The sequence below is a fragment of the Dendropsophus ebraccatus genome, chromosome 6, assembly GCF_027789765.1.
Source record: "Dendropsophus ebraccatus isolate aDenEbr1 chromosome 6, aDenEbr1.pat, whole genome shotgun sequence".
In the NCBI taxonomy this organism is placed as follows: domain Eukaryota; kingdom Metazoa; phylum Chordata; class Amphibia; order Anura; family Hylidae; genus Dendropsophus; species Dendropsophus ebraccatus.
This window is the reverse complement of record NC_091459.1, coordinates 99,908,625-99,932,052: the sequence shown is the minus strand read 5'-3', so window position 1 is coordinate 99,932,052 and position 23,428 is coordinate 99,908,625. Positions and strand designations below refer to the sequence as shown.

Here is a 23,428-nt window from a genome sequence, read left to right as displayed (position 1 = left end):
GTGCCGCTCACCACTCTCCATCCCTCCCCATGCTCACCACTCTCCATCCCACCTCCTGCCGCTCACCACTCTCCATCCCACCTCGTGTCGCTCACCACTCTCCATCCCACCTCATGCCGCTTACCACTCTCCATCCCACCTCGTGCCGCTCACCACTCTCCATCCCTCCCCATGCTCACCACTCTCCATCCCACCTCCTGCCGCTCACCACTCTCCATCCCACCTCGTGACGCTCACCACTCTCCATCCCACCTTGTGTCGCTCACCACTCTCCATCCCACCTCGTGCCGCTTACCACTCTCCATCCCACCTCGTGCCGCTCACCACTCTCCATCCCTCCCCATGCTCACCACTCTCCATCCCACCTCCTGCCGCTCACCACTCTCCATCCCACCTCGTGCCGCTCACCACTCTCCATCCCACCTCGTGTCGCTCACCACTCTCCATCCCACCTCGTGCCGCTTACCACTCTCCATCCCACCTCGTGCCGCTCACCACTCTCCATCCCTCCCCATGCTCACCACTCTCCATCCCACCTCCTGCCGCTCACCACTCTCCATCCCACCTCGTGCCGCTCACCACTCTCTATCCCACCTCGTGTCGCTCACCACTCTCCATCCCACCTCATGCCGCTTACCACTCTCCATCCCACCTCGTGCCGCTCACCACTCTCCATCCCTCCCCATGCAACTAACGACTCTCCATCCCTCCCCATGCTCACCACTCTCCATCCCTCCCTGTGCCGCTCACTACTCTCTGTCCCTCGCTGTGCCGCTCACTACTCTCTGTCCCTCCCAGTGCAACTAACCACTCTCCATCCTTCCCCGTGCCGCTCAACGCTCGCATTCCTCTTTGTGCAGCTTGCATCCCTCCCCGTGCCGCTCACCACTCTCCATCCCTGTCTTATTTTTGGGGAAACACGGTATAACCCACAGGTAGTGTCTGTACCAGCTGCAGGGTCTCACAAGACCTCCACACGACCGCTCACGTGACGCTTCTGGCAATTCTCTTCTTTGTGGTTGCAAACAATGGCGAGGGCATTTCCCTAGTAACATCCACAAAGTAAGAACTATTGGTGGCATCTTTTTGGCTCTCATTTGTTACAAAGGATTTACCTTGTAGTTTTATTCTATATGATGCGTCCCTTTAATGCAGGAGGATTATGTTGTCTTAACAACATCAGGATTTCAAGACACACAAAACCCTCCTATATCTTCCACGTTCTTCATCCATGAGCACAGAGATTAGGTCTGTTGCTATTCACTGACAGCTGAGTGGTAAACATGGCATGGTGAGAGCTGTGTGCTTATTCTGTGGTCAGTCATGATAGTCTGGAACCTGTAGTCACTTGCCTTGTTTGCATCTTAGCTGGGTGGAGATTTGTTTCTGTTCAGCTTATCCAGACAACAGTCTGAGGACTTAAAGTTGCAAGAGAACTTCTTTTGAAGGAATCCTCTAACATTATGCCAGACATGATCTGCCGGTGACAAAGAGGACCAGGACACATCTTGAGATTCATAGATTTGCTTAAAATGAAGGTCTTCATAGCATTCGATGGTGTCTGTGAATCTTTTGACATTCCTCCGGGACAGACGGTCAAGAAAGTCAAACAGATCCTTAAGGTAGTGTATTGTTTCTGTGCTTTACCTGTGGGCATTATCTTCTTACTACATAAGATCATACAGAAAGTCAGACTCTCCGCTACTTATCCCCAGAACATAACTCTAATGTAAACTGGAATTTCACAAGACCAGAATCATGAGACTGCTCAGAGACGACAATTGGCTTTTTGTTTTTAACTCTATTTATCCCAAATGTTTTTTTTTCTTTCAGATGACTATGATATTATTTTTAGAACCATGCTAACATTTAGAATATCTGCAAATATGGCACTTATTAGGCTCCAATTTTATTGTTTTATTTCCATTTTTTTTTTCCAAACATTGGGTAGAAGTGCAAGTTGAAGTCCCTGTCTGCCACTGCAAACTCTGTACCAGTTCCCCTCACCTCTAACTTTGTAATACTGTATAGTGATTTATACCTTTATTTCGTAGCACTGAGGTCCTTTCAAACTCAGAAATACACAGTTAGGGAAGATTCACAAAAAGAAAAAGAAAAACACTGGAAAAATGCATTGTGGGGGAGCACAGTGGCAAAATCTGGAAGGAGATGGAACATGCAACATTTGGAAGGAGTTTCTCCCTGTGTTTGTGTGGGTTTCCTACGGGTACTTCAGTTTTCTCCCACAACCAAAAAAGATGCAGATTTTAGATTGTGAGCTAATGAGGACAGGGACCTACTTAAAGGGGTTGTCCAGCGAAAATCTTTTTCTTTCAAATCAACTGGCTTCAGTAAGTTATTTAGATTTGTAATTTACTTATATTTAAAAATCTCAAGTCTTTCCTTTCTTATCAGCTGCTGTATGTCCAGGAGGAAATGTTTTTTTTTCAGTCTGACACAGTGCTCTCCGCTGCCACCTCTGTCCGAGACAGGAACTGTCCAGAGTAGGAAAGGTTTTCTATGGGGATTTTCTGCTGCTCTGGATAGTTCCTGTCTTGAACAGAGGTGGCAGCAGAGAGCACTGTGTCAGCCTTGAATAAAAACACCATTTCCTGTAGGACATACAGCAGCTGACAAGTATGGGAAGACTTTAGATTTTTAAATAGAAGTAAATTACAAATCTATATAACTTTCTAAAACCAATTGATTTGAAAGAAGTTTTTTTTGCTGGATAACCCCTTTAAGTGATGAAAAGCGCAGTGGAATAAGTTAGTGTTATATAAATAAAGGAATTATTCTTGTGGTCAGATGTTAGCTAGGCAAATATAAAATGCTTTTTGAATGCTTCCACAGGTAGTGTATGCTCCCATGTAAGTCAATAACATCAGCAGCAGAAAATCCACAGCATATACTGTATAGGACATAGCCTTGGAGTGTATTTTATGGGTGAGTGTCAGTTTCTCCATATTATAGCATGCTATAGGTGCGGTGATTTGTCACCCAGTGTTTTTTTTCTCACATAGAGCTCCATGGGTTTTGTGTCTCTGCTTAAATAACACACAAAGCAAGTCATGTTATGTTTTTTGTGTGGCTTTTTTTACATTCTGCAATAAAATGATGAATCACATGGCTTTGCTTGAATATGCTGTAAAATAATTATGTGACAAAGAGGCCTTCACACATAGTATTTTTGTCAGTCTTTTGCTCAGTCTTTTTTCAACTAAAACCAGGAGTGGGTTGAAAACACAGAAACTGTGCAAACCTCCATTATAGTTTTGCCCTGACCACTCTTGGTTTTGTCAGGGCCGTATTTACCACTAGGCAACCATGGTCCGGTGCCTAGGGCAGCACCTTGCAGGGGGGCAGCACCAGGGAGCAGGGGGACAGAAAAAACGAATTTTATTTTTTTAGTTTCCCTCCTCCCGTTCAGACTTGCCAGTAAATCTGGTGTCTTTTCCATGGGGGTGGGGGGTATGGTGGTATTGGTCAGGTCTGGTATCGCCAATAGGTGCGTGCAGATGTGGTGTCTTCAGGTTTTGTGCCTAGGGTAGAAGCAGCTGTTAATACAGCCCTGGGTTTTGTTTATAAAAATACTGACCAAAAGGCTGACGGAAATAATATGTGAGAACATAGCCACACACTAAAATAAAAGGAAAAAAAGGCTCTAGTTTTAAGATAAATATACAGCCACAGTTTTAATATGATACTGCAATGTGCTCCATTGAAGTCAATGGGAAATTGGCTGGCAGTGCACGCGCAGTATAGAATAATAGCCATAATTGATTGCGGCAATCTAAATGATAAACATGCTCATAATTTACAACCTGCTTTTGCAAAATACAGATTTTTTTTATTTGTTCAGATCTGTGTTTCATCTTTTTTACTTTCATTCAAAATTACAGTCATATTTTCATATTTTCTTTACTGTGTGTAAACCGAGCCTTACTGTGGATTTTCCCCAGTGACAGCAAATTCCAAATACATTGATTTTTTTTTTTTTTTTAGCATGTTAGGCTGGGTCCACACTATGTTTTTGCAATCCGTTTTTGCAAAGAAAAATAATGTAATAAAATAATGGAACGGATAAAAATCTGTTTTTCCATCTGTTTTTTTGCAAAAACGGATGGAAAAAAAAAACAGATTGCAAAAACGTAGTGTGGACCCAGCCATAGGCTATGTTAACGCAACGTCAAAAATATTGAAAATATATTTCGTTTTAAAAAAACGTCTGTTTTTGCTGCGATTTAACTGACTACAATGGCAATGCATTGAAGTCAATGAGAAGACGGACATCCAATGTACACAATGTATTAAATATCGGACGTTTTTGCTGCGGACGTCAAAATAATGAACATGATCATTATTTTCGGATGTCTTTTGCAAACAGCTGATGTATTTTATTAGTAGTTCACACACAGTCTTTACTATTAAATTCAATGGACTTTTCAATTAAGCCGCATCCAAAGGGCAATTAGTAACCCCAAACTAGAATAATGTACAAGCACCAGCCATTGCACTAAGGGGAGGCCAGGCTGCTAAATAACGTCCATTATTTTACACTCAAAACGACGTCATTTTAAACGGAGCTGAAAAAACTGCAAAATCCACAGCAGCAATTCAACAACAAATCTGTACCAAACTTTGTATGGGATTACCTGTGTAAATGCTGCGTTTCTACCACAGTTGAAAATCTGCACAGCATTTTCTAGCCGTGCAGCCAGGAACCACCATTTTACATTGCCAGGTTGGGTGACTTAGCCCAACCCATCAGTAAAAAAAGGACTGATGAAAGTATCTACAGTATGTGTTGGTGCTATAAAAGTAGATGCTGGTGCTATATAACCAACTAGAAATAAAAGTGGTAGAGGAGCCTGCAACCCCCACAGATGCCTGGACCCAGATGCAAACTCTTGCAGCTACTGTATATGTTCTTATATTCTATAGTTCTATATTATGAACCACCTTGTGATGGCGGCAGCCTTGAGTTGTGTTATGCAGTTGCTACTTCTGCCTGGGATTACACTTGTTATCTAAGGCCCCGTTCCCACTGAGCAAAGCTAGCGGAATTCCGCGACGGAATTGTCCGCCGCGGAATGCCGTTAGCCTCCCGCTCATAATGGGACTCTATGGGAGGCGCGCGCTCCTGCCCTGTCCGCGCTGAAGAATGAACATGTTCATTCTTCAGCGCGTATAGAGCAGCAGCGCGCGCCTCCCATAGACTCCCATTATGAGCGGGAGGCTAACGGCATTCCGCGGCGGACAATTCCGTCGCGGAATTCCGCTAGCTTTGCTCAGTGGGAACGGGGCCTAAACATTATAATCGATTTCCTAATAGTCATTCTGAGACTATAAACGCTGCACCTACAGAACTGTATGTGTTTTACAGGACTACTTTCACATCCAGGTGTCAGATGACAAGCGAGGGAGGCGGTATTTGGAGCTTATATATGCTGGAGGGGTGCTAAGAGATGAGTGGATCCTAACAGATGCTGGCATTACTCTATGTTGCACCATTAAGTGCATTGTGAAGGTAGGAACCAGCCTGCGATAGCAGAGAATACATCTGTTTACTTACATAGAAATATTAATTGTAATGCTGAAGGAGAGTTGTAATGAAAGGGGTTGGCTCAATATTTTTGTTTTAATTTTTTTTAGCCCCACCATCTAACATCACTAAAGTTTTATATTTTTCCAAAGTGACATTAGGCTTTTTAAAGTGAATGTACCATCAGGCCTGGGCTAAAGCACTGGAGGCGGCCGACCCACCCCCAGTGATATGATACTGCTCTATTGATTCTAATGGAGCCACATCATTAGAGGGGCTGGGGTTTCTTCCCACTGGGGGTGGGTCGGCCCGCCTCCAGTGCTTTAGCCCAGGCCTGATGGTACATTAATTTTAAGGCTTTGTTCACACAATGTAAACAACCGTCTTTTTAGCAATGACTGTTCTTATACTGGCCGAACACTGGCCAGTGTTTGTATGTTCCTGTAGCTTAAATCCTTATTTCCATATGGTCCATTCAGGGTGTGTCTGGAACAACAGGCATTACAATGCAGTGAGTGTGCATGGAACAGGCGGCATTGCATTGATTTCAATGCAATGCCGCCCAGGCTGAAAGAACGACTTGTTTTTATTGAAAAAATTTGAAAAATTTTCTTAAAGTGACTGTACCACCAGGCCCAGGCAGAAGCACTGGAGGTGGGCCGACCCACCCCCAGTGGGAGGAAACCCTAGCCCTTCTATGATAGGGTTCCATTGATTCTAATGGAGTCACGTCATGGAGGCGCTGGGGTTTCTTTCCACTAAGAGTGGGTCGGCCCGCCTTCAGTGCTTCTGCCTGGGCCTGGTGGTACAGTCACTTTAACCCCTTAACGCCGCATGACAGGTATACCCGTTATGCGGACGTTAAGGGTAAGCAGAGAGGGCTCCTGGAGTGAGCCCTCTCTGAAGCCCATGGTCCCCAGTTGCTATGTGCAGCTGGGGACCGAGGGTAGTAGCTCCCGGCTAATTTTAAATACAGCTGTCAAAGCCGCATAGACCAAACAGTAAAAGCGTTATAAAGATGGGAATAGAGCAATTTTAACCTTTTAAGGACGGAGCCAGTTTTCATTTTTGCCCTTTTGTTTTTTCCTCCTCATGTTTAAAAGGCCACTGCGCCTGCATATTACCCCCTACAGACTCACATGAGCCCTAATTTTTGTGACACTAATTATACTTTGCAAATACAGACTTAATTTTTCTATAAAATATGCTGAAAAAACAGAAAAAATTATATGTGCAGTGAAATTTTAAAAAAGGTGCAATTCCTTTTATTTTGAGGGGTTTGGTATTTATGCCATTCACCCTATGGTAAAACTGACATGTTATCTATGTTCCTCACATCAGTACGAATACAACGATATGTAACTTGTATAACTTTTATATTATTGAATGGCTTTTAAAAAATGTAAACCTTTTAAAGAAAACTAAATGTGTTTAAAATCGCTCTATTCCCATCCTTATAACGCTTTTATTGTTTGGTCTATGGGGCTGCAATGCGCAATTTTGCACTTTGGCTTTTTTTGCGCTTATGCCGTTTACCATGCGAGATCAGGAATGTAATCATTTAATAGTTCGGGCAATTACGCATGCGGCGATAATAAATATGTTTCAATTTTTTTTATTTATATTTATTTATAAAATGGGAAAAGGGGGATGATTCAAACTTTTGACAGCTGCATTTGAATAGTTAATTAGCCGGGAGCAGCGATCGGCCGTGGCGGCTAATACCCGCGGTCCCTGGCTGCACATAGCACGCCGGGAGCCCTCTCTGATCCCCCTTAACGGCCGCATGACGGGTATACCCGTCATGCGTCGTTAAGGGGTTAAACACATTTTGATTTTTTTCAAAAGGTTTTAATTTTCTAAAAGCCATCAAATAATATAAAAGTTATGCAAGTTACATATCATTGTAATCGTACTGACTTGAGGAACATAGATAACATGTCTGTTTTACTGTAGGGCGAATGGCGTAAAGACGAAACCCCTCAAAATAACAGGAATTGCATCTTTTTTTCAAATTTTACTGCACATATAATTTTTTTTCTGGGTTTGCAGCATATGTAATAGTAAAATTAAGTATGTATTTGCAAAGTATAATTTGTGTCGCAAAAAATATGGGCTCATGTGGGTCTGTAGGGGAAAATATGAAGGTGCAGTGGCCTTTTAAACACAAGGAGGAAAAAACGAAAGCGCAAAAATGAAAACTTGCTCCGTCCTTAAAGGGTTAAAAAATAATACATTGTGTGAACATAGCCTCAGTGTCTTTTTATGGCACTTTACTTAGAAAAAAAAAAAAAAGAGTCATTATTTTGTGCGGTGAGCTATATGTTATTTTACAGCATTCACTGTGCACATATTGTCACATATTTAACACAGTTTAACAATAATGTTCATTTTGTTTCTAGTTTAGATTTTTTTTTCCAGTTATTATAAAATTATTTTTATTATGGGGGATATATTTTAGTCCCTTTACATGACTTGTTCAAGCAGTGATTTGTACTTTCATCATCTTTATGTCATCCTATTACATTCTGCCGATAGCAGGTATAAACATGGCAGCCACAGAGATTTAGGAAGAGCCCATGGTGCCATCACAATCTTTGGCATCCCATAATTGTGCTGCACAGTGGGGAAACAATCAGAGACCAGAGAGGATCAGCATCGAGAATGTAGCCATCTCAATGCTGCAGTGCCTAGTATCAGATAGCAGTCAGCACCCTCCAGGTATGAGCCACAGCTCCGGAGGTTGTTGATACACCTTCACCTGACACCTAATAAAGTGATTATTTACATAGCTTCATTGCCTTCCACAGCACTTATCACGGTGTAAAGGTTGTATTACATGGCATGATTTGCCGGGGGAAGTAAGCACCGACCTGTCAGGTCAGCGCTCGCTTCCCCCTTGTTCCCCGCTCGCTGCTTGTGATGTTACACGCACAGACAGCAAATGGGGAGCCGCGGGAGGGACTGCCCAGACAGTCCTTAGAAATGGCAACATAATCCTAGTGACAGATTCCCTTTAAGCATGCTGTCTAGAAGTCTAATATACATACATATGTGCAAACATTGGTGTTGCAAACAACTGAAATGCCAGTCATCGTAGTTATAGTTTCACCAGTAAAGTTATAAATCATGACCTTGCTTTGGTAAATAACAAAGTTTCCATAATTATTACCATTTACTCGCACATCATCACCCAGGCCTGGCCCGCAGGGAAGCAGGTGAATCCCCCCCATGGGCTTCTGAGCCAGAGTAAGCCCCCTTTAGTGTTTTATCAGAAGTACAATTACTCACTGGGTGGATTTATAATTTATATAGCACCTCTTAATAAATCTGCTGATAAGAACAGCGTGTGATACATCAGTCTTAGTACATTTCTATCACTGTGTTTCTGTGGCTGACTGGCTGTGCAAATGGCAAGAGAACAGGAAGACATCTTACCACTTGTGGCCTATGTAAGGGACCTTTTACACCTACAGATCTTCGGCCATCCACAAGAAGGGAAATTGGCAATTTAAAGCGACTCTGTACCCACAATCTGACCCCCCCCCCCAAAACCACTTGTACCTTTGGATAGCTGCATTTAATCCAAGATCTGTCCTGGGGTCTGTTTGGAAGGTGATGCAGTTATTGTCCTAAAAAACTACTTTTAAACTGGCAGCCCCGTGTCCAATGGCTGTGGCCTAGATTGTGTATGCATTAGGCTGGCACAACCTCTCTGTCTCTCCTCCCCACCTGCCTCATCATTAGAAATGCTCCAGGCAGATTGTCTCCTATTCATCAGCTGTGTTAGCACGGCACATGGGCTGTATTGTTAAGGCACCTGTGTAATGTTCAGACAGGAGAAAATGTTCTAGGGGCATTTCTAATGATGAAGAGGGTGGGGAGGAGGGGCGGAAGGGTGGTGCAAAGTTAGGGCACAGATATTCTAAGCCACGGCCGTTGGACACGGGGCTGCAAGTTGTTTTTAGGACAATAACTGCATCACTTTGTAATTGGGTTTATTAGGCAAATATGCCATTATCTGCATTTAAAAAGCCTTTTCCCAGGTCCCCTTTCTCTCCTTTCTGTCATCCACTGCGCAGAATCAGGAAATCTCGACTGTTTTTTCATCAGTCTGATCCTGTCTGTGCTATGGAGAGGGAAGGGGGAAGGAGTGAGATAAGCGGGCAGCTGACAGCAGAGAACAAAGAATAACACAGCGGGGGGGGGGGGGGGGGAGCTATTCAGAGGTCAGAGAGGTCAGTGGTGACTGCAGAGGAGAGAATGTGAATGTAAATTAACTCTTTGTTGTCCTGTTTTGGTGCCTCTACTTTCTCTCTCCATAGGAGAACAATGAAGACGAGGGGAGAGCTTCAAACTGCTTTTTAATGATAAAAATTCATTTTTGGGCTAATAAACCCAATTACAAAGTGTCTTAAAATCGCCTGTACTATTGATTTCTGCAAAAAATAAATTTAGGTTCAAGTGGTTTGGGAGGGTCAGATTGGCGATCACGCAACATTTGGACATGTTCCCTCTCCTCGGCTGATCTCTGAGACTTTTACATGGGCCGATTATCAGCCAAATGAGCGTTTCTAGCAATGCTCGTTGCCAATAATTAAAGAGAATCTATCATCTAAATTTCACTGTCCCTAATATTAAAGTATATCTTTCCCTAAGTCTATCTATGAAGATACAGACTGTATGTATCTTATGCCTTACCTACTCTTTCATTTCTGTGTAAGCAAGGCTGGGCGCCGCCATCTTGATGACATCATTTGCGTTCCACTGCTGGAACGAAAGTTGCGTCATCAAGATGGCGGCGCCCGGCCTTGCTTGCACAGAAACAGAGGATTAGGTAAAGAAGAAGATACAGACTGTAAAGGCCGTGTGTATCTTCATGAAATCTATTTATGAAGATACAGACTGCCTTTGCAGTCTGTATCTTATGCCTTACCTACTACTCTCTGCCGGTGCAGCAGGGCCGGCGCCGCCATCTTAAATACGTCCTTGCGTTCCACCGCTGGAACGCAAGTTACGTCATCAAGATGGCGGCGCCGTCCTTGCTGCACAGAACAGAGTAAGTAAAGTAGAAGATACAGACTGTAAAGGCAGTCTGTATCTTCATGAAGTCTATTTATGAAGATACAGACAGTCTGTATCTTCTACTTTACCTAATCCTCTGTTCTGTGCAGCAAGGCTGGCGCCGCCATCTTGATGACGTAACTTGCGTTCCTGCGGTGGAACGCAAGTGACGTCATCAAGATGGCGGGCCCGCCGGCCTTGCTGCCGCTCTGCATGATGGGAGTTTCCTGTCTCGCGCCGGCTCTTTTGAAAAGAGCTGGCGCGAGGCAGGACAGTAAAATGGGAATATTTAAAAAACGCAGCTGTAAAATTAATTAATAATATTTACAAATGTTGTTAAAATCAGGATTTACATCTAATTAGGGAATAAAAAAAAAAAATCATTTTCGCCCGTGATTGGTTCTCTTTAACCTGTGTAAAAGGGCCCTTAATGTAGCCATTGGCCAATCTTCTCCCTCCCTGGCATCATAGTAATGACAGACGTATTCTCTATACCCTGTAAGACTGCAGATTCTTGCTGCAGCTGTTTTCTTTACTCAAGTGTACCACAATATACCAGTTCCACAATACAATATATACTGAAATAAAAGACACCACACCCCCTTTTCCTCAGCCTGATTTACTAAGAGGCATACTGGATTTCTGGTAAGTACAGCTTTGTTTTACAGCATGATAACAACCAAAAAAAATAAAAATGAATGTATATTGCAAACTTGCTTCATATCACATCTACTGTTGATTAAGATTTTGAAAGTTATAACGACAGGGACACTTTAAAAGTGATCAGGTAATATTTCCATGTACAGTCACTATGGGGTGGACCCCCAGGATCGATTTCCCTTATGATCCCTCAATATGCTAGTCCAATAGTCATCAGAGACCAAAACATGAAATATTACAGATTATTATATTCTTGTATACATCAGAAACAGTATTTGTTATACTTAACTTGTCTTTCACAATCCAGTGTTGCCTTGGTTGGTGTGGTGGTGGGTGAATTAGTGAATAACTTTCAGAGCTCCTTGTTCTTCTCATTAAGAAAAACTTTTGACATTTTACAGGAGCATGTCAAGAGATTTCATTGATGCTGAGAGGCCTGCTGATCAGAAGAACGAGCTGGCAGAAGTGCATGGTAGCGCATTTCACTCTTGGTTAAAGTGATCTCTGTCCATTTGGCACCATTATAAGTCTATGGGGTTGCTGGATGGGGATGATTGACAGTGGGGAAGTGAAGTGTGCTACCGCGCTCTTTTCTCCATTCATTCTCTTGATCTGTTGAGACACCAACTAATTTAAACTTTTGCCCATGACTTTTTTTTATCATGACAAGTATGTTTTAATGACATTGTCTGTATGTTTGGGGTTGTCCTGCTACAGAAGCTGCCTTCCTGATGGGAGACATCCTATTTTGCGGCACCTACACCTGCCTAAAATATTGAAATAAATTAATGACTTGATGCATTACCTTAGTCTACTTTTGTATTATAGCAATTCATTTTAGGTCAATTTTTTTTTTAATATAAATCGCTGTATGGCTGCAGTAATAGTATTTTTCATAGTCATCTGCTATCATTTAAGGAGGAAGAAAAGCCAGCTCTGTATGTATACAATGCAGTCACCAAAGAGAGAGTCCCAATAATGGGGAATATTCATCTTCTTGATGCAACGGTCTCACATCTCAAGTCTCTGCTGTCTCTGAAATGTGGATTTCCTGTCAGTGTTTTCTGCCTGAGGACATTGAAAGGAAAAGAAATGTATGACTGCAACACACTGAGTGACTACAACCTGGATCTAGGTATGCAACCCACTACCACTAAGTAATCATGTCATATAATAACCAGTGTGCAACCCACTACCACTAAGTAAGCATGGCATATAATAACCAGTGTGCAACCCACTCCCACTAAGTAATCATGTCATATAATAACCAGTGTGCAACCTACTACCACTAAGTAATCATGTCATATAATAATCAGTGTGCAACCCACTACCACTAAGTAAGCATGGCATGTAATAACCAGTGTGCAACCCACTCCCACTAAGTAATCATGTCATATAATAACCAGTGTGCAACCCACTACCACTAAGTAATCATGTCATATAATAACCAGTGTGCAACCCACTACCACTAAGTAATCATGTCATATAATAACCAGTGTGCAACCCACTACCACTAAGTAAGCATGGCATATAATAACCAGTGTGCAACCCACTACTACTAAGTAATCATGTCATGGTGGGCCCCTGCAGAGCAGCGTTAGGCGTGTGCTGCTGTCATCTGACTGGGCCCTGGCTGATGTTTCCCAGCCAGATGACAGCAAGTTCCAGGGCCCCCTGATACAGGCAGATCTGTGGGCAGCTCTCCTAGGGCCCTCAGTGGGCCCCTGCACGCTGGTTCTCCTCACCCTCCCATAGATGCTGTTGTCGGGATGTGCAGGAGGAGCAGGAGGCTGCAGCTATGACAGGAGCTCTGGCTGCTCTTCTCCTCACCAGCCTCCTGCTCCGACTAAAGTGACAGAAGATCTTATCAGCAGCGTCCAGGGGGTCAGATGTGGCTACTGAAGAGTCAGGAAGAGGTCAGTCAGCTCCCCCTCCCCCCTCTGCTGTCCCGGGGCCTGAAGAGAAAAAGCTCCACAGGTATAGTGGTAATGGGAGGTGCAGGGTGACTATACTGTATGTGTGATGTGTGACTGACTCTGTAGTGTGTGTATATGGATATAATAGGATGTGGGTGCAGTGTGTGTGTATAGATATAATAGTGTGTGGGGTGCAGTGTGTGTATATGGATATAATAGTGTGTGGGGTGCAGAGTGTGTATATGGATATAATAGTGTGTGGGGTGCAGTGTGTGTTTATAGATATAATAGTGTGTGGGGTGCAGTGTGTATATAGATATAATAGTGTGTGGGGTGCAGTGTGTGTATATAGATATAATAGTGTGTGGGGTGCAGTGTGTATATAGATATAATAGTGTGTGGGGTGCAGTGTGTGTATATAGATATAATAGTGTGTGGGGTGCAGTGTGTGTATATAGATATAATAGTGTGCGGGTGTGCAGAGTGTATATATGTGTGACGGAGTCTGCAGCATGTGTATATAGGTATAATGTGTGGGGGTGCAGTGTATATATGTGTATGTGACTGAATCTGCAGTGTGTATATATAGGTATAAGGTGTGGGGGTGCAGTGTATATATGTGTATGTATGACTGAATCTGCAGTGTGTATATATAGGTATAAGGTGTGGGGTGCAGTGTATATATGTGTATGTGACTGAATCTGCAGTGTGTATATAGGTATAAGGTGTGTGGGGGTGCAGTGTGTATATATGTGTATGTGACTGACTCTGCAGGCTGTGTATATAGGTATAAGGTGTGGGGGTGCAGTGTGTATATATGTGTATGTGACTAATTCTGCAGTGTGTATATAGGTATAAGGTGTGGGGGTGCAGTGTATATATGTGTATGTCACTGAGTCTGCAGGGTGTGTATATAGGTATAAGGTGTGGGGTTGCAGTGTATATATGTGTGTATGTGTGACTGACCCTGCAGGGTGTGTATACAGGTATAATGTGTGTGGGTGCAGAGTGTATATATGTGTGTGTGACGGAGTCTGCAGCGTGTGTATATAGATATAATAGTGTGTGGGTGTGCAGAGTGTATATATGTGTGACTGAATCTGCAGTGTATATATAGGTATAAGGTGTGGGGGTGCAGAGTGTATATATGTGTATGTGTGACTGAATCTGCAGTGTGTATATAGGTATAAGGTGTGGGGGTGCAGAGTGTATATATGTGTGTGTGACTGACTCTGCAGCATGTGTATATAGGTATAATATGTGTGGGTGCAGAGTGTATATATGTGTGTGTGACTGACTGCAGTGTGTATATATAGGTATAAGGTGTGGGGTGCAGTGTATATTTGTGTATGTGACTGAATCTGCAGTGTGTATATAGGTATAAGGTGTGGGGGTGCAGTGTATATATGTGTATGTCACTGAGTCTGCAGGGTGTGTATATAGGTATAAGGTGTGGGGGTGCAGTGTATATATGTGTGTATGTGTGACTGACCCTGCAGGGTGTGTATACAGGTATAATGTGTGTGGGTGCAGAGTGTATATATGTGTGTGTGACTGACTGCAGGGTGTGTATATAGGTATAATGTGTGGGGGTGCAGAGTGTATATATGTCGCATCATAAGAGAAAGACCTGTCATATAGAGACACCAGCGCTCCACCAATAAATGTAGTAGCCCAAAAAATCTTCATTTTAAATAGTACACAACATGCAAAAAACACCAAAAGATAAAAACAATAAAAATATGATAAAAACCAGGAGGCCGAGATGTAACAAACGGCCCCTCAGACCAACCAACCCCAGTATGAACAGGAGAAAAATGGGAATTCTAATGTACCACTCGAATATGTGTGTAACCAATACAGCAATGTAGTGCTGGTGTGTGTGTATATATAGATAGGTAGGTATATACAGCATATATGCTTGTATAGGCCAGCACTACATTGCTGTATTGGAGTAATACATTGGTAATAAAATTGGTCTTGTTTTTTTGGATTTGGTCAGTAACAGTGTGACTGTATGGTCATAATATAGCAACAAGATTATATATATATATTATGTGTGTGTGTAATTTTTTTTCTGTTCTATCCCCTATTAGTGCTGGGGTCACTTCCATACACTGAGCCCCCACAGAACTATTCTGTGTATTCTGGTCTCCCATTCAGCATCCAGTGTACAATGCACCCAGGATCCTCCTACTACAACAGCTGCAAACACTACAACTCCCAGCATTTACTGACAGCACACAGTCCTCAGGATATGGTGGGAGTTGTAGTATATCTGAATAGAAAATCCCCTAATAGCTGGTGCTGTAGATTTATTGATGGATTTTCAGTTGTTAAAGGATTCTCCTCTCTGGAACTACAACTTCCAGTATACCCTGAGAGCTTCATAAGTGTAGGGCATTCTGAGAGTTGTAGTTTGACTAGTTGTGGACACGGATCAATCAGCATAGAATTGGGTCAGCACTCTTAATGGTTCTTCATTAGTGGGCCCCCAGGATCATTTCCCCTGGTGGGCCCCAAGTAGCCAGTCCGACACTGCCAGTGTGCAACCCACTACCACTAAGTAAGCATGGCATATAATAATCAGTGTGCAACCCACTACCACTAAGTAAGCATGGCATATAATAACCAGTGTGCAACCCACTACCACTAAGTAATCATGTCATATAATAATCAGTGTGCAACCCACTACCACTAAGTAAGCATGGCATGTAATAATCAGTGTGCAACCCACTACCACTAAGTAAGCATGGCATATAATAACCAGTGTGCAACCCACTACCACTAAGTAATCATGTCATATAATAATCAGTGTGCAACCCACTACCACTAAGTAAGCATGGCATGTAATAACCAGTGTGCAACCCACTACCACTAAGTAATCATGTCATATAATAATCAGTGTGCAACCCACTACCACTAAGTAATCATGTCATATAATAACCAGTGTGCAACCCACTACCACTAAGTAAGCATGGCATATAATAACCAGTGTGCAACCCACTACCACTAAGTAATCATGTCATATAATAACCAGTGTGCAACCCACTACCACTAAGTAAGCATGTCATATAATAACCAGTGTGCAACCCACTACCACTAAGTAATCATGTCATATAATAACCAGTGTGCAACCCACTACCACTAAGTAATCATGTCATATAATAACCAGTGTGCAACCCACTACCACTAAGTAATCATGTCATATAATAACCAGTGTGCAACCCACTACCACTAAGTAATCATGTCATATAATAACCAGTGTGCAACCCACTACCACTAAGTAATCATGTCATATAATAACCAGTGTGCAACCCACTACCACTAAGTAATCATGTCATATAATAACCAGTGTGCAACCCACTACCACTAAGTTATCATGTCATATAATAACCAGTGTGCAACCCACTACCACTAAGTAATCATGTCATATAATAACCAGTGTGCAACCCACTACCACTAAGTAATCATGTCATATAATAACCAGTGTGCAACCCACTACCACTAAGTAATCATGTCATATAATAACCAGTGTACAACCCACTACCACTAAGTAATCATGTCATATAATAACCAGTGTGCAACCCACTACCACTAAGTAAGCATGGCATATAATAACCAGTGTGCAACCCACTACCACTAAGTAATCATGTCATATAATAACCAGTGTGCAACCCACTACCACTAAGTAAGCATGTCATATAATAACCAGTGTGCAACCCACTACCACTAAGTAATCATGTCATATAATAACCAGTGTGCAACCCACTACCACTAAGTAATCATGTCATATAATAACCAGTGTGCAACCCACTACCACTAAGTAATCATGTCATATAATAACCAGTGTGCAACCCACTACCACTAAGTAATCATGTCATATAATAACCAGTGTGCAACCCACTACCACTAAGTAATCATGTCATATAATAACCAGTGTGCAACCCACTACCACTAAGTAATCATGTCATATAATAACCAGTGTGCAACCCACTACCACTAAGTTATCATGTCATATAATAACCAGTGTGCAACCCACTACCACTAAGTAATCATGTCATATAATAACCAGTGTGCAACCCACTACCACTAAGTAATCATGTCATATAATAACCAGTGTGCAACCCACTACCACTAAGTAATCATGTCATATAATAACCAGTGTACAACCCACTACCACTAAGTAATCATGTCATATAATAACCAGTGTGCAACCAACTACCACTAAGTAAGCATGGCATATAATAACCAGTGTGCAACCCACTACCACTAAGTAAGCATGTCATATAATAACCAGTGTGCAACCCACTACCACTAAGTAATCATGTCATATAATAACCAGTGTGCAACCCACTACCACTAAGTAATCATGTCATATAATAACCAGTGTGCAACCCACTACCACTAAGTAATCATGTCATATAATAACCAGTGTGCAACCCACTACCACTAAGTAATCATGTCATATAATAACCAGTGTGCAACCCACTACCACTAAGTAATCATGTCATATAATAACCAGTGTGCAACCCACTACCACTAAGTTATCATGTCATATAATAACCAGTGTGCAACCCACTACCACTAAGTAATCATGTCATATAATAACCAGTGTGCAACCCACTACCACTAAGTAATCATGTCATATAATAACCAGTGTACAACCCACTACCACTAAGTAATCATGTCATATAATAACCAGTGTGCAACCAACTACCACTAAGTAAGCATGGCATATAATAACCAGTGTGCAACCCACTACCACTAAGTAAGCATGGCATATAATAATCAGTGTGCAACCCACTACCACTAAGTAATCATGGCATATAATAATCAGTGTGCAACCCACTACCACTAAGTAATCATGTCATATAATAACCAGTGTGCAACCCACTCCCACTAAGTAATCATGTCATATAATAACCAGTGTGCAACCCACTACCACTAAGTTATGGTGCATTTACACAGGCAGATTTATCTGACAGATTTTGGAAGCCATAACCAGGAATGGATTTGAAAAGAGGAGAAATCTCAGCCTTTCCTTTATGATCTGTCCTCTGTTTATAGTCTGTTCCTGGCTTTGGCTTAAAAAATCTGTCAGATAAATCTGCCTGTGTAAACGCACCACAAGCATGGCATATAATAATCAGTGTGCAACCCAATACCACTAAGTAATCATGTCATATAATAACCAGTGTGCAACCCACTACCACTAAGTAAGCATGGCATATAATAACCAGTGTGCAACCCACTACCACTAAGTAATCATGTCATATAATAACCAGTGTGCAACCCACTACCACTAAGTAAGCATAGCCAGTGTCGGACTGGAGTACCTTGGGCCTACCAGGGAATTTAATTCTAGGGGCCCACACTACATATACAGATATAACCAGCGCCAAACCTTCACTTTACTATAGCGAGTTTGCAAGGCGTTGTGTATATGACAATCAATTCTAGCTCACTGCTAGTAACTTGTCAGTCACTCTGCGAACAGGAGAAGTCTCATGAAAGTAACAAATCTCAGGCAGGCAGGGGTGTTTGGGAACATAATAATGAAAGTATACTTACCCGACCCCGTGCCCTCATAGCGCTTCCTTAACCCCTTAAGGACTGAGCCAATTTTTGTGCTTTTGTTTTTTTATTCCTCATGTTTAAAAGGCCATAGCGCTTGCAATTGTTTTTTATTAAATACATTTTTATGCCGTGCATGTTTGTGTCCTAATCACATTCAGCGGCATACGTGCGTTTTGATATTTTTGGCTGGTTTTGGCTTTTATGTTATGAAGAAGTCCTCTTTTATCTGCCTGGTCCGGGTCGATGTCCCTGCTTGATTTGCAAAACACCAAACACATATCCTGCTACGATTTTACAAAAAGTAAAATAAAAAACATAACAGAAAAATGTCCTATGGGTATTGCCTTTCGCCATTCCCCCCTGACTATGAGCTAACATCTGGTCACAGAGTTTTTGACCACCAAAAATGCCATGTGCCATATTTCTGAAAAATCCATAAGTCCAGCCATATAGTACATAAGAACATACCCCACTCCCAAAGTTATTCACAGGATAAGGGACAAGACCCATAGAGAATTATTGGAGCACCCCACTGTTTATTTGAGTGGAACACAATTTCCCCACATTTTTGTGACCACTGGAACCCATACCAACCAGCTTGATATCCCCTATCCTGTGGATTTTAGGGAGGGGGGCAGGTACCTAGGCCACACCTGGATATGTGTGTTGGGGTGCAATACTTTGTCTTGTCCCTGATAATGCCTACACATACAAGAGCCACTGGGTTATGTATATATGAAGTATATTTATGGTGGTGTCCATGCTGCTATGATTGGTGGGACCCTGTCACTTGGAAAAACCTTTTGACAAACCTTGCAGATGTATAAACCTTGCGATGCATGTTTTTTCTTCAAGAGTTCTACTATCCACTGCTCCATCCTACTTGTGCACATTGTGCAGGTGATAGATCTGTGTAGCAGTCAGATGTCCAGCTTTATGACTCTGCAATATGTGATGGACCTCCAACACCCAAGCATAATAAGTTACACAAAGAACGCAAAATAAAGAGACAACACATTGAAGTCAGGTGTCAAAGGGTCCCAATTTTATTTAAAATTACATGGCACTGAAAATGGCAGACCCCCGACTCATGAAGAGTCACCCTCCAGCACTCAGGCGAGGAAAAACCCCTGTGGGGGAAACCTTGAGGGAGCCATGGCTGGAGAGCTGCCCCTCCCCTGGGCTTAGAGGGTAATACCACACTATAAGTATAATAAACTGGATGTGAGAGAGATGAGGCTGCAATATCTGTCACCTTATTGATGGCTTGGCGGCTGTAGCTCTTCTCCCTCACAGATCCAGGTCCACTTCTCTAGAACCTCCAAATTACATCAAGGCTAGGGGGCAGTAAAGTAGTCAAGCTCAAGGTCCTCTGGCGCATCCAAGATGGCACTGATCAGGGTGCGGTGCATTGCTTTATGGAACCTTCTTTATGACATAAGTGCTTGTCATCACTGTGCGTGGTTACCATGGTTACTGCAGATAAACACATCCGAAGCATTAACCCGTTAATGACTGACTATGCGCTTTGCTGCAGAGGTCACTAAACACACTTGTGACCAAGCAAACAGTTTTTGGTTAGGCCACACTAAGGACACTAATTAATATGGTTTGATGTGGCCCATAGCAACCAATCACAGCTCAGCTTTCCTTTTTTCAAATTACTTTGGTAAAATAAAAGCTGAACTGTGATTGGTTGCCATGTGCAACATAAACAGTCTAACTTTCCCATAGCAACCAATCAAAGCTCAGCTTTAATTTTATAAGAGCTTCTTAAGATATGAAAGGTGAGCTGTGATTGGTTGCTATAGGTGAATCAGACTGTGTTTTGTCTCTGGCAGATTGATAAAGCTGCTCCATTGCTGTAAAGCTGCTGCTGCTGATAATGATGACTGAAAACACATGACATCAAGCTTCCCCATAATGCTTTGCAGTCAGCCCTTCCTCCATACCTCCCAACTATTTGGAGGGAGACTTGTGGTTCACACACAAATCTATACACTACAATTCCCAGCATTTCCTGCCACTCAGTTTAGAATCCACCAGTATATGGTTATATACAGCGTATTTGTTAACATGAAGGAGGGGATCCCTACCTGGAGAGTAAAGACAAGCAGTATAGGTGGCATGTAATACTACATTTCCCAGGCTTTCATGCGAAATCGGTGATCACCCAATTAGTTGATCACTGGAGAAACTGCACCGACTATACAAAAGGGGTTGTTTAAAAGTAAAATAGTTCACAGTATTAAAGGGGTACTCCAGCAAAAAAAAAGTTTCAATAATTTGTAATTTACTTTTACTAAAAAATAAATCTCAAGTCTTTCAGTACTTATCAGCTGCTGTATGTCCTGCAGGCACTGGTGGATTCTTTCCAGTCTAACACAGTGATCTTTGCTGCAGACTGGAAAAAATACACCACTGACTGCAGGACATACAGAAGCTGATAAGTACTGGGCGACTTGAGGGTTTTAAATAGAAATAAATTACAAATCTATATAATTTTCTGGCACCAGCTGATTTGAAATAAATGTTTAGTGGGATTTTAGGGGGAACACCGGCCCAGCCAGTGTCAGACTGGGGTATCTTTGACACACCTAGGAATTTGAATCATGGGGACCACTCTACTTACAGATATAACAAGCACCAAACCTTTTACATTACTATAGTAACTCTACACAAAGCTGTGTATGTGACCAACGATGCTCGCTCACTGCTAGTAACTTGTCAGTCACTCTATGCAAACAGCATAAAGTGCCACTTAAAGGGGTACTCCGGGCTATGTGTATTTTTCCTGTATGGCCTGGGAAGGGGGTGGATATAGAGGCTGCCGGCCACTTACCTCCCTGGTTCCAGCGCCGGATCGCGCTGCTCTGTTCTCTCGTCCTGCAGCCGCTTCCTGGTCTGAGCTGCGGCTTGAGACATGATGTCTCAAGGACGCTCAGCAATTCAGCGGCCGAGGCAGGACCCTGCTACGACCGCTGAATGGCTGAGCTGCCTTGAGACGTCACATCTCATGCCGCAGCTAAGTCCAGGAAGTGGCTTCAGGACGGAAGAACGGGGCGGCGTGATCTGGGACCCGATGCTGGAACCGGGGAGGTAAGTGGCCGGCAGCCTCTATATCCAGCCCCTCCCCAGCCATACAGGGAAATAACCCGGAGTACCCCTGTAAGAGAAGTCCCATGAAACTAACAAATCTCAGGTAGGCAGGGGGTTGCAGGAACATAATAAAGAAAGTATACTTACCCATCCCTGAGCCCCCGTAGTTCTTCTTTAATATTCTGATACTGATAGCCACCGACCTCCTGCAGCAACATCACACACTCGGCTGATGGATCGCCCAATCAGCCAATGAGCCAATCACCGACTGGGGATGCACACCGCTGCAGTGATTGACTGGCTAAGCAGGCAATCCATCACTTGAGTATGTGACATTGCAGCTAAAGGAGCTAGAGCCATGATATACATGAAACCTAGTAATCTTCCCGCACACCCCTGCCTGCCCGTGACTTGTTAGTTTCAGGAGACTTTTCCTTTAACCCCTTAACGACATCGGGCGTAAACTTACGCCCTGGCGCCCTGGTACTTAGCGCATCAGGGCGTAAATTTACGCCCGATGTTTCCCCGATCGCTGCGTGTTCACACACAGCGGTCGGGGAAGATGGCCTGCTATAAATCATAGCAGGCCATCATAGCTTCTCGGCACGGGGGGTGGTTAACACCCCCCGTGCTTACGATCGCTGCTATAGGCTGATCAATTCAGATCAGCCAATAGCGGCGATCGGAACCTTTCCGGGTCATCGGTGACCCGATGACCCGGAAAAAAATGGCGGTCGGTGCTGTCCGAGGACGGAACCGACCGCCATTACTGTAAAAAGTAATGTTGATTGCCGTGCCACCGGCCCGATCGCCGTGAACGGCCGGCCGGCCGTTCACGGCGATCGGGCCGGTGGCACGGCGATCAGAGTCCCACAAAATAGTAAATACCTGCCCTGGACCCCTCAGCTAGGTAGCCGAGGGGTCCAGAGCAGGTATTTGTACATTACTCACCTGTCCCGGGCTCCTGATCGGCGGCTTCCGGGTTCGCGGCGTCCTCCGTCATTCCGTTCGGTCTTCGGGTCTTTCCGGCGGTCCTCGTCGTCTTCTTTCGGCTATTTTCGGCTCCAGCCTCGTCATTTTCCGGATTTTGCGCTCTGCTGCCCCCTAGCGGCTGATATGTGTAATACACTTATCAGCAGCTACAGGGATATTCAGAATATAGAAAAAGTGTTTTTTTTTTTTCCCCAATTTTTTTTTTTCTATTTTCCGCACCCTATCGCCGCTGAGTGTTGATTAGCATCGCACGAAAGTGCGCTGCTAATCAGCAACTCCTCCTTTTTGGCGTAGGGTGTTTTTTTTCTATATTCTACTGCCACGGTCTGCTTATAAGTGCCGCACATGAGTGCGGCATTTATCAGCAACTCCTTTGTTGGCGTAGATTTTTTTTATACTTACTGTAAAAAAAACACGTAAAAAACACTACATTACACCACACTACATTGAATAAAGTTTGACACTACACCACTACATACCCCATATACTAGTCCCCATATAAAGATGGCCCCCAGGGTGTTTTCGGTGTCAGAGGGATACGTTATTATTGCCTCCGACACCGAAACAGCCA

At 43.1% G+C, this 23,428-nt stretch overlaps 1 protein-coding gene across 2 annotated transcripts in view; it reads left to right on the top strand.

Annotated features, from left to right (window-relative positions):
* The first annotated feature begins 1,436 nt into the window (after nt 1–1,436).
* ANKUB1 (ankyrin repeat and ubiquitin domain containing 1) overlaps nt 1,437–23,428 on the top strand; it is a 34,734-nt gene continuing 12,742 nt past the window's right edge. Inside the window, exons 1-3 of one of the 2 annotated variants that reach the window (XM_069973887.1) lie at nt 1,437–1,622; nt 5,387–5,530; nt 12,188–12,404. In XM_069973887.1, the coding sequence (XP_069829988.1) occupies nt 1,533–1,622; nt 5,387–5,530; nt 12,188–12,404 (451 nt within the window). In that variant the 5' untranslated portion in view covers nt 1,437–1,532. Of the gene's footprint in view, nt 1,623–5,386; nt 5,531–11,232; nt 11,255–12,187; nt 12,405–23,428 lie in introns of those variants that run through there. The other variant, XM_069973888.1, reaches the window with a different exon arrangement.